Genomic DNA, 12467 nt, shown 5'->3' with positions numbered 1-12467 from the left:
ACGTCGTGTACGGCTTCGTAAGAGAAGATACTTCGGTTGTAACGGTAATGTTTCTGTCGGGGGGCATCTCGATGATAACAGTGCCCACATCCCCCTTGTTGCCCGGCGTCGCATATGTAGTGTAGGGAAGGGTGCGAGTTGCAATTGTTGTAGTAATTGTTGTGTTCCTGTCAGGAGGCATCTCGATGACAACGGTACCAGGATCACCTCTGTTCGCGGGTGCGGAATAAGTTGTGAACGGTGCAGTCCGGCTGCTAACCTCCTTTGTAACAGTGACATTGCTATCAGGGGGAAGCTGCACAATGATAGTCCCTGGGTCACCTGCACTGGCTGCAGGAGAATAAGTAGTATAGGGAGCCGTCAAACCCATAATCTGAGTTGTGACGGTAACGTTGTGACTAGGAGGCATCTCGATGATAACGGTACCAGGATCACCTCTGTTCGCGGGCGCGGAATAGGTTGTGAATGGTGCAGTCCGGCTGCTGACCTCCTTTGTAGTCGTGAAGTTGATGTTACTATCAGGGGGCAACTCTACGAGAACTGTGCCTGGGTCGCCTGCGTTGCCTGGGGGAGAGTATTTCGTGTAGGGAGCCGTCAGGCCTGTAACTTGCGTTGTTATGGTCGCATTGTCGGCGGGAGGTACCTCAATAAGAATAGTACCGGGGTCTCCCTGACTTGCTGCAGGTAGATATGTCGTGTAGGGAGCTGTCCTACTGCTGATCTCGGTTGTGATGGTGATATTGGAGTCAGGGTGGAGGCCGATAAATACCGTTCCAGGATCTCCCGGGTTAGCTGGAGGCGAGTAACTTGTGTAAGGGGATGTGATAGAGCTGGCAACATTTGTAACAGTGACATTGTACTCTGTCTTCATTGGAACTTCAACAACAACAGTTCCAGGATCGCCTTTGCTTGCAGGTGCTGCATATGTTGTATAAGGTGCAGTCCTATCACTGACAGTCTTGGTAGTGGTGATGTTGGAATCTGGGGGTAACTCAACCAAGACGGTGCCAGGATCGCCGCGGTTGGCAGGGTGGAAGATATGTCGTGTAAGGAACAGATCGAGTGCTCTCAATAGAAGTGATAGACACGCTACGATCAGCTGGAATACCAACGATGACAGTACCAGGATCCCCAGCAGCACCTGGCGGCGAGTAGCTTGTATATGCCGCTGTAATGGCAGTATCCTGCTGTGTAACTGTTACATTACGCTCAGGCGGAACCTCAACGAGAACTGTCCCGGGATCATCCTGTGCGCCTGCTGGCAGAAAGGTCGTATAGATTGCGGTGATAGTCCGAACTGTTTGAGTGGTCGTCACGTTAAACGGCGTAGCAGGCCCAGGAGTCTCAATAATCACAGTACCGCTGTCACCTACACTCTGTGGGGGGATAAAAGACGTTACAGGACCAGTAAGGGATCTCGGGCCCGCTCTATAGATGGTAGTGTTTTGACCGGGCTCAGAAGTTGACGGGTCTTGAGAAGTTGACACAACCCGTTGGTTGGGCATGATGATGGCAACTGTTCCAGGATCGCCGGGAGTGACTGGTGGGTCGTAACTGGTAACAGTGTCTGAAGCAGAATCAGTCGCCTTTCTAGTAACTGTCACATTGTACTCAGGAGTCTCAATAAGGACAGTCCCGGGATCCCCAGGGGAGCTGGGAGGCAAGTAGGTTGTTAACGGAGCTGTAATGGTAGAAGCACCTTGAGTTGTAGTAACATTATACGGTCCAACAGGTGTTTCGACGATGACAGTACCTGGGTCGCCAGGGCTTCCGGGTGGAAGATAGGTCGAAAATACGGTGGTAACCGATTTGGGGCCTTGCCTAGTAACGGTGACGTTATAATCTGGGGTTTCCACGATAATAGTGCCTGGATCACCGGGCGTAGCTGGCGGCGAGTATTTCGTTGTAGGCACTGTGATTGAAGCACCCTTGGTGACAGTGACATTATACTCATTTCTGGGCGTCTCAATGATCACTGTACCAGGATCACCTATGTCCCCTGGGGGACTATATATCGTTCGCAGGCTTGTCACAGAAATAGGTGCCTCGCGAGTGATGGTGGTGTTATAGTCGGGGGTTTCAATAAGAATCGTGCCGGGGTCGCCTGGGGAGGCTGCTGCTATGTATGTGGTGAATGGCGCAGTGACTGAGGCGCCTCGCGTAGTGGTCACGTTGTAAGCTCCAGCCGGTGTCTCAACGATTACTGTACCAGGATCTCCGGAGGCGCCTGGGGGGACGTAAGTTGTATATAGACTCTTGACTGAAGCTGGAGCAGCTCTTGTAACCGTAACATTGTAGTCGTTGTTAACAGCGTTAGGTGTCTCTACAATGATAGTACCAGGATCGCCTGGAGTGCCTGGAGGGGTATAGGTTGTATGCATACTGGTAACAGATGCAGGTGCAGCTCTTGTGATGGTGACATTATAATCGTTGTTAGGCGTCTCAACTATCACAGTACCTGGGTCACCGGGAGTGCCTGGGGGGATATAGCGAGTTATAGGGCTAGTGATTGATGCCGGTGCCTGTTGTGTTACCGTAATATTGTTATCAGGGGTTTCGATAATAACTGTCCCTGGGTCGCCGGGTGAGTCTGGAGGAGCGTATGTTGTCAGCATCCTTGTAACAGATGCAGGAGCAGCTCTCGTGATCGTGATATTATATGCATTGTTGGGGGTCTCCATGATGACTGTTCCTGGGTCACCGATAGTACCGGGAGCCACGTATGACAGGCGAACGCTTGTTACTGATGCAGGGGCTTGTCTCGTGATAGTAACGTTGTAGTCGGGAGTTTCGACAATAACCGTGCCCGGATCACCAGGGGAACCTGGAGGCATATAAGTCGTGTACATGCTCGTGATGGATCCCGGTGCGGGTTTGGTCACAGTGACATTCCTGGTGCTAGGAGATTGCGATTCTGTTTCTCTGCTGCCTGTGACTCCGGTGCTATCATGTTCAGCCGAGCCGGTTGGGGTCAGAATAATGATTGTTCCCGCTTCACCTGAAGAAGCCGGAGGAAGATAGATCGGCGAAGTGTCCATCCCTGCGCCGGCGCTATAAATTGTGACATTAGGCTTTGCTGCACCAGGGATAGATGCGCTGGTACCACTTCCAGTGTCGATACCATTAGTGGGTGTTTGAATCAAGATAGTATCCGGTTCATCTGATGCTGTAGCTGGTATATATTTGGTCTGTGCAACGGCATTAGGACCACCGGTATAGACGGTAGTATTTTCCCTCTGCTGTGGAGATATAACAGTCCCCGTGGATGAATCTGAGATACGATCTGAACTTGTTTCCTTGTCTACAGAGTCGCCAATTGGCGTCTCGATGACAATGGTGCCAGCCTCTCCAGACCTTGTCGGTGGGATGTATCGTGTCTCCGTTACAGAACCAGAATATCCTGTGTGGATTGTGACATTTCCAGGTGCAGTTCCTGTGTTGGAAGAATCAGCAAGACCAGTTGGCGTCTCGACCATAACAGTTCCTGGCTCATCAGACGCAGTTCCTGGGATGAATGTTGTTCGCACAGTCGTTCCAGCAAAACCAGTGTAGATGGTGATATTACTGACACCTGTTTGAGGATCAGGAGAGCCGGTAGGAGTTTCGATCAGGATCGTTCCAGGCTCGTCTGTAACTGTGGCAGGAATGAACCTTGTCTTTGTGGCTGTGCCAGAAACCCCGGTGTAAATGGTAATATTACCGGCACCTGTTTTAGAAGCCGTTGACCCATCCGGTGTTTCGATAATGACAGTGCCCGCATCATCCGAAGCAGTGGGGGGGATGTAGATAGTGCGAGTTGCGGTGACATGCCCACCACTGTACACAGTTACATTGGTACCAGCTGCTGCAATCTTTGGAGCCTCGAAAGAACCAGTGGGTGTCTCTATTATGACTGTTCCCGGTTCATTCGAGGCCGTAGCAGGCTGGTAGATAGTGGTAAGGGCTGACCCTGGGCCGTCTCGAGAAATTGTAACGTTGGAAACATCACGAGGAGGTGGAGTCGTGGTGGCACCACCAGTTTCCTGAACATCACCAGTAGGTGTTATAACCAGGATGGTATCCGGCTCGCCAGGTTCAGTGGCAGAAATCATGGTCGTTCTAGTGGCTGTTCCAGCACCACCGGTGAATACAGTGGTGTTGTAATGACGGGCTGACGAAGTATCTTCATTCGAGTCAGTAGCAGGTGTCTGAATTAAGATCGTATCTGGCTCTCCTGGTGCAGTGGCAGAGATAGTGGTCGTTCTGGTGGCTGTTCCGGTACCAACGGTGAAAACAGTGGTGTAGTGACCGGCTGACGAAGTATCTTCATTTAGATTAGTAGCTGGTGTCTGGATCAAGACCGTATCCGGCTCGCCAGGAGAACTAGCCAGGATCAATGCAGTCGTTCTGACGGTACCAGAGCCCGCAGTGTAAATGGTTGTATTCGTTCGCCCTCCGATCGCTGCGGAAGTCGGTGTTTCCTCTTCATTAGTCCTCTCAGATGACTTAGCTGGTGTTTGAACGACGACAGTCCCCCGTTCGCCTGAATTAGTAGGAGGATAGTACATAGTCTTGACCACATTTCCTGAAACACCACTGTAAATGGTTGTATTACCAGGGCCAGTGCCGGCGACTTCAGTTTCGGGCGGACCTGAAGCTGGTAGCGATACGTGAGATCCTGTAGTGGCACTATAGCTAGGTACCTCGATGACAACTGTGCCCGGATCACCCTGGGAGCCCGGAGGCAGGTAGGTGGTAAAGGGACTCGCAATCGAGGTCGTTGCCTGCTGTGTGATAGTGACGTTGTAGTCTGGGATCTCAATGATAAAAGTACCCGGATCAGTAGATACAGCTGGCGGCGCATAGGTTGTCAAAATCTTAGTGATACCGGCAGGAGCTGCTCTTGTAATGGTAACGTTTCCGTGCTCAGCCAACGTCTGATCCAAATAAACACTAGTTTGAAGGACAACTGTTCCCGGTTCCGTTCCACTAGGAGGGATGATGATAGTGTTTATTTCCTTGCCGGTGGTAGTAGGCTCAGCACCAGGGCTCGACCTCACGCCGGTTCGAGTGGAGGGGTCACCAGGAATGGTGACTGTGGCGCTCACCGTGACAAAGTTCGCAGTACCAGATGCACCTGGCGATGCTTCCTCGACTGAGGATGTATCGATTGGGGTGTAAATGATCTTGGTTCCGGGATTTCCGTTAGAAGGAGGGATTATTTGCGTAACATTCTCTATAGCATCCGGGAACCTCGTGTTAGGCTCAATGACTGTCACATCATTATTAGCATCACTGGGAGTGACGGTGATTGCATTAGGGTTCGAGCTTGTCGAGCCTAGCGAATCCTCGGGAGTTGTAGGGACCGCTGAGATCGAAGGCGGTCCACCTGCAGGTTCTTGCGACTCGGGCGAACCGTCGGGTTCAGAAGCAACAGGGGTTTCAATGAGTATAGTGCCCGGCTCTCCCGGCTTAGTCGGTTCAATGTATTTCGTGACAGGACCCTTGGCCACTTCAGATCCGGTAACCCCCCTGATGATGGTGATGTTGGGGCTACCGTGACTGGCAGATAGTGTGATAGCAGATGGCTCATCTGTTAACCCGGCCTCGGTCGAAGTATCAGATGCATCTGTTGACTGTGTTTCGATCACAATCGTACCAGGCTCTCCAGCTGCAGTGGGAGGAATGTATCGAGTGATAGGTTGAGTGATTGAGCCTGGTCCAGTGTAAGGTCTGATAACAGTCGTATTAGGGCTGTCGGACGTAGGAGGCAGAGTAATCTCGGGGTTATTGGTCGTAGGCTCGGGACTATCCGAAGCATTGGTTTCGATCACAACTGTACCAGGCTCTCCAGCTGCAGTGGGAGGAAGGTATCGAGTGATGGGTTCAGTGATTGAGCCTGTTCCAGGATAAGGCCTAATAATTGTCATGTTGGGACTGTTCGAGCTGGGGGGGATAGTGACACCTGGCTTGTCATCCGTCAATGGGCTGGGAGATGCGGCAACGTCTCCTTGCTCTGGCGAAGCAGTGGGAGTCTCAATAATCACGGTTCCGGCTTCACTTCCGGTTGGAGGCATAAAGATCGTGGTAACCTGACTGCCTGGGCCACTTCGAACAATGGTAACATTGTGACTGCCAGAATGGGCCGAGACAGTTACAGGACCGTCAGAGGTGACGTGAGACGGTCTCCCTGCAGGCAAGTCGATAATAAAGGTACCAGGGTCGCCTGATGCTCCTGGAGGCAAGTATGTAGTAAAAGGACCCAAAAGGCCGGAATATTCCTCTCTCGTAATGGTCACATTTGCGCCCATAGGAGCTGGCTCTGAAGGAACAGTTTGGATAAAGACAGTTCCAGGCTCTCCCGAATTTCCAGGGAGCTTGTAGCTGGTAACGGGCGTTTTGACACCGGGTGGGGCCAGAGTATAAATTGTAACATTGTCGTCGACTGGCTTGGATGTATGCTTAGAGGCTGGAGTCTCAATGATAACAGTGCCAGGTTGACCAGATGCACTAGGCGGCTCAAACAAGGTAATTGGAGCAGTGATAGTGTCTGACCCAGTATGCTCACGGACAACAGTGACATTCGGGGTTCCGTCGCTAGGTGAAATGTTGGTTTGTGCATGAGAGCTTGCTTCATCTGACGGCTGAGCCTCCGTTGTAGTCGCGTCCACAGGGGTCTCAATCACGATGGTGCCAGGCTCTCCTGCCGCAGTAGGTGGGAGGTACTTGGTAATGGGGCCCGTGATGGATTCTGTACCCGAATACGGTCTGATGATAGTCGAGTTGTGGCTCTCATTGCTAGGGGGAATAGTGATCTCCGGTGAGTTTGATACCGGGCCCTCTGTGGTTGGCTCAGTGATCGGAGTCTCAATGACAACAGTACCTGTGCCAGATATAGGAGCTATGGTGGTAGTCGTTGGCTCAGTGATATGTTCTGTGCCAGTGTATGGTCTATGGATGGTCACATAGATAACACTAGCGGTTGTGGGGGCCAAAGTCTCGATGATCACTGTTCCAGTGTCTGATCCTGGGGCAGTCGTTGTAATGGTAATAGGAGCAGTAATTTGGGCAGTACCAGTATATGGTCTGTAAATAGTCACGTAGACATGGCCTGGTGCAGATGTTGTTGTCGGCGTGGACTCAGGACCTGATTCAGGCTCTGGAGTCTCGATGATTACAGTGCCAGGTTGACCTGCTGATGGGGCGATGGTAGTAATAGTAACAGGTTGGGTAATCAATCCAGGGCCTGTGTGAGGTCTGAAGATAGTGGCATACGTATCATCTCCTGGGGGCAGGGTCAACGGGGGACTGCCATCACCACTACTGTGTTCTGTCTCAGGTACTGGAGTCTCAACAATAACAGTGCCCAATTGACCGCCTGAGGGAGAAACAGTAGTCATTCGAGGCTCTGTGATGGAATCAGTGCCTGTATAGGGTTTGAAGACAGTCACATAACCATCATCTCCAGCGGAAACAGTGACAGGAATAGCCCCTTTATTTTCAGTACGTGGACCGGGTGTTTCGATGATCAAAGTGCCTGGCTGGTCTCCCTGTGGGAGAGCGGCTGTACGAGTGATCTCTCCTGTGATTTCGCCCGTGCCTGTGTAAGGTTCATAGATGGTGGTATAAGGAGCGGATGGTGCTAGGGTGAAAGGTGGTCCGGATCCAGGTGTCTCAATGATGACCGTACCTGGCTGGTTGTTGTCCTCCGGGGCTTCTGTAATCGTCACAGGTGCTGTAAATAGGATTCTGTGCCATTATAAGGTTTATAAACTGTGATGTAAGAAGTTGCAGGCCCCATTGAAGATTATGAAGTAACAGGAGGTTGGGAACCAGGAGTCTCGATAATCACAGTGCCCGGTTTATCCCCTTGTGGCATGATGGTTGTGATCGTGACTGGAGTTGTAACTACATCTGTACCCGTGTGCGGTCGGTACACTGTTACATATGAAGAGCCCATCGACGGTGTGTCTGAAATTGGAGCAACCCCTACTCCTGAACTAGGAGTCTCGATAATCACAGTGCCCGGTTGACCCGATTGTCCTGGAATAGTAGTGAGTGTAACAGGAGCAACTATATCCCCTACGCCTGTATGTGGGGTATAGATCGTGATATAGGAAGACTCAGATGCAAATGCAGGTCCTGATGTGATAGGAGGCTGGGAACCAGGCGTCTCAACTATGACTGTCCCTGGCTGACCTCCTTGTGGCTCAATGGTTGTAACTGCAACTGGAGTCGTAATCTGGTCTACCCCCGTGCCAGGTCGATAAATTGTGAAATATGTTGCTTGGGGGGCTAGTGTTGAAGTTGCTGGCTCCAGATCTGGCGTTTCGACGATCACGGTACCGGGTTGATCTCCTTGAGGGGCGATAGTAGTAACTGTGACAGGGGTTTTGATCTGTTCTGAACCAGTGTGAGGTCTAGAAACTACCACATACGAGGGCTCACGCCCTAAGGTTGTAGGTGTCTCTAACCCCGGTGTCTCTATAATGACAGTTCCCGGCTGGTCACCTTGAGGGGGTAGAGTAGTGACAGTGACTGGCTCTGTTATCGTACCATCACCAGGGTGGGGCTGATAAAATGTTACATAAGAAGGTTCGTAGTGGATAGACGTGATAGCTGGCTTTGAACCGGGTGTTTCAATGATGTATGTACCGGGCTGCCCCCCTTGAGGAGGAATATCGCTGATAGTCACAGGTGCTGTGATACTGTCCGGACCAGTGTGTGGCTGATAGACATTGACGTATGTAGCCGGGATAGCAGCACTTGTAGAAGCAAATTTCTGGCCGGGAGTCTCGAAAATTACGGTACCAGGTTCGTCACTTTGAGGCTCGATAGTAGTCTTGGCTGATGGTGCGGTCATATCATCAGTGCCTGAGTATTGCTCATAGACTGTTGTGTATGACGGGCTAGGTGGTGTCGTCGTTACAGGAGGCTCCGAACCTGGTGTTTCAACTACAACAGTTCCAGGTTGATTTCCAGAAGGAGCAATAGTTGTGACGGTAGTTGCTGCAGTTATGCGACCGGGTCCAGTATGTGGGCGATAAACTGTCGCGAAAGGAGCTTGTGTCTCGATAACCACAGTTCCAGGCTGGTCCCCCTGTGGACTGACAGCAGTAACAGTAATGGGTGCCGTTATCTGGTCAGTTCCAGTGTAAGGAGAGGTGGTCGTGACATAAGGAGGTATCGCAATAACCACCACACCAGCCTGCGTACCGTGCGGCTGGATAGTCGTAAGAGCCGTTGGTCCAGTGATTGAATCAGATCCCATGTAAACCGTTGTGCTTGTGACATAAGATCCTGGTGTTCCTATGATAACAGTTCCTGGTTGGTTGCCCTCGGGAGGAATCGTGGTGAGCACTGTTGGTGCCGCAATCTGATCGTCACCAGTATACAGGACTGATGAAGTGACATACGACGGTGCAGGGGGAGTAGTCGTGAATTCAGCACCTCCACCAGGCGTCTCGACGATAATAGTGCCAGGCTTGTCCCCCACGGGAGCAATCGTGGATACAGTAACTGGACCTGTAATCTGATCTGATCCTGTGTATGGGCGGTAGATGGTCGCAAACGGAGCCTGTGTCTCAAAGATAACGGTTCCAGGTTGACCATCCCGGGGAGGAACAGTAGTCACAACAGGCGCTGTGATCTGGTCTGTTCCCGTATAGGGTCTAGAAATGCTGATATATGAAGCTTCGGTGTTGCTTGCTACAGAAGCCGTTTCCCGCTCAGGGGTCTCAACGATTACTGTACCGGGTTGATTGTCCTGAGCAGCGATAGTGGTTGTAACTGGTTCTGTAATCTCACCTGATCCAGTGTAAGGTCTAGTAATAGTTACGAATAAACTGGGGATTGGGACAGAGGGCATGGGGGGCGACGCAGGTTCAATGATAACTGTACCGGGCTGGTCGCCTTGGGGAGGGATAGTAGTTGTTACCGTGTCTTCAGACCTGCCTGTGCCAGTATGAGGCTTGGTGATGGTTACATAGGAAACAGGGACAGGTATATGAGTCGTAGGCGGCGCTTGCTGGCCTGGAGTCTCAATGACGACTGTACCCGGTTTGTTGTTGATTGGTGGAATAGTTGTGACAGTGGTTGGCTCTGTCATCCTTTCTGTTCGTGTGCAAGGCTGATACACGGTTATATAAATGGCACCGGGCCCAGAGGACGTAGTGATAGGGGCTAGGTCTTGATCTGGCGTTTCAACGATAACAGTACCTGGCTGGCCTCCTGTCGGCTCAATGGTACTAATTGTAACTGGAGCCGTGATACGGCTGGGGCCACTGTTTGGTCGATATACCGTGTGATAAACTGGCGTATTCTGCGATTCCGCACCCTTTGTCGAACCTGAAGGCGTAGGCACTATCACAGACTCGGGCACGACCGGAGTCTCGATAATAATAGTACCTGGCTGGCCGTTGTCAGGTGCAATAGTCGTAATCGTTATAGGTCCGGAAATCCCGTCGATTCCAGCACTTCCTGTATGAGGACGTAAAATAGTGACATATGACGCATCGGGCCCAGAGGGTAGCGTCACCGTAGGATTTGGAACAATGGTCTCAGGCTGTGGGGTTTCAATAATAACCGTCCCTGGCTGGCCACCAGAAGGTGCAATAGTCGTCACCGTGATGGGTGCAGTGATAACACTACTGCCGGTATGAGGTCTGTAGATAGTGGTGTACTGACCCCCGGGAGTAGGCTCAAGAGTAAGTGGAGGAACCACAACCTTGCCGCCGGTCTCGAGGCCTGGAGTCTCAATGACAATTGTACCAGGTTGTCCATTAGCGCCCTGAATAGTAGTCACAGTTACTGGAGTTGTGAAACCATCATCAACTGTATGAGGTCGATAAACCGTGATATAAGAGCTACTAGTGTCGACTGTGATAGCCTTTGATGCTCCGATGCTCTCCTCAACAGGTCCAGTAAACTGAGCAGCTGGTGTTTCAATAATAACAGTACCTGGCTCACCGTTGGCACCTGGGATGGTAGAAGTGACTGGTGCAGTGATAGCATCAATACCTGTATAGGGACGATAGTCCGTCACATAGGAGTTATCCGATCCACCTGGGCTTTGGGCAGGATTATCACCAGCTTGAGTCGGAGTAAGTTCCTGGGTCACAGGTGTCTCGACGATAACCGTACCAGGCTGTCCGTTCATACCAGAAATAGTAGAAGTGAATGGTGCCGTGATAGCATCAACGCCTGTATGAGGACGATAGATGGTTGCATAAGAGTTGTCAGGCCCTGGCGGAACTGTAACAGGAGTATTGATGGCGACTTGAGTCGAAGCACTGAACAGAGGAACAGGTGTCTCAACAATCACAGTACCAGGCTCCCCATTCAATCCCGGAATGGTAGAGGCTATTGGTTCTGTAATGGCGCCACTGCCTGTATATGGACGATAGACCGTTGCATAAGAGCTATCAGGTCCCGCTGGAATAGTCACAGGCCCTTGATCGCTTATCGCACCCAGAGTTGGTGACTGACCAGTAGGCGTTTCAATGATAACAGTACCTGGTTGACCGTTGACGCCTGCAATGGTGGAAATAGCCACTGGGGCTGTGATAATATTTGCACCTGTATGGGGACGATAGATTGTTGCATAAGAGCTATCAGGCCCAGGCGGAATCGTAACAGGAGCATCATTGCTGCCCGGAGTTGACATAGAAGCAGGAGGCACAGGTGTCTCAATAACAACAGTACCAGGTTGACCAGCAGAGGGCGCAATAGTGGTAACTGTAATCGGTTGCGCAATGACATTTGTGCCAGTATAAGGCTTAAAGACAGTCATATAGCCGTCATTACCCTGTGATGTAGCAATGATTGGTGCCGAGGTCGCCTCCGAAGCCACGGCCTGAAGGACTGGTGTCTCGATAATGATCGTGCCTGCTTGGCCTGAGGTAGGAGCAACAGTACCAACTGTGCGGGGTTCGGTAATCATTCCAGGTCCTGGATATGGCCTATAGACGGTGACATAACCACCATTACCTGCGGGAATCGTAACAACAGAAACAGTAGGTTGTTCCTTTGTTGATGGCGTTGCGACTGCAGGCGTAGGGGTCTCGATGAATACTGTTCCAGGCTGGCCATTAGTCGGTGCAACAGTAGAGATAGTAACAGGCTCCGTGATGGCACCAGAACCTGAGTGAGGCTGATACACTGTAACATATCCATCTTGGCCTTGAGGAATGGTCGTAGGAGGGTTCTCTGTGGCCTTTGTCGTGGCTTGCGATTCTGGCTGGGAAATCGGGGCTGTTGACAGTGCAAACTTGGTTTCCACCTCTACTACAGGGGTTTCAATGATGATGGTTCCCGGCTGGCCACCCGAGGGAGTAACAGCAGTAATGGTAATTGGTCGGTCAATATTACCAGGACCAGGGTACGGCTTGTATACAGTGACGTACGGGTTATCATCACCAGTTGGAACTGTAACTGGGCCTGTTTGGGTAGCGGTATTTGCGTTTGGATTAGGTGTCTCAATGATAACT

At 51.3% G+C, this 12467-nt stretch overlaps 1 protein-coding gene across 1 annotated transcript in view; it reads right to left on the bottom strand.

Moving 5' to 3' along the window:
• Window positions 1-12467, bottom strand: part of FOXG_18383 (uncharacterized protein) — a gene marked incomplete at its 5' end in the record, with an annotated part of 22849 nt that overhangs the window by 6136 nt on the left and 4246 nt on the right. The window contains 4 exons of the mRNA XM_018398457.1: window positions 89-1089; window positions 1124-7696; window positions 7813-10938; window positions 11122-12417. Of these exons, the coding sequence (XP_018236353.1) occupies window positions 89-1089; window positions 1124-7696; window positions 7813-10938; window positions 11122-12417 (11996 nt within the window). The remainder of the gene's footprint in view (window positions 1-88; window positions 1090-1123; window positions 7697-7812; window positions 10939-11121; window positions 12418-12467) is intronic.

The sequence above is a fragment of the Fusarium oxysporum genome, chromosome 8 (genome assembly GCF_000149955.1).
Source record: "Fusarium oxysporum f. sp. lycopersici 4287 chromosome 8, whole genome shotgun sequence".
Classification (NCBI taxonomy): domain Eukaryota; kingdom Fungi; phylum Ascomycota; class Sordariomycetes; order Hypocreales; family Nectriaceae; genus Fusarium; species Fusarium oxysporum.
This window is presented reverse-complemented; position numbering and strand designations above follow the sequence as displayed.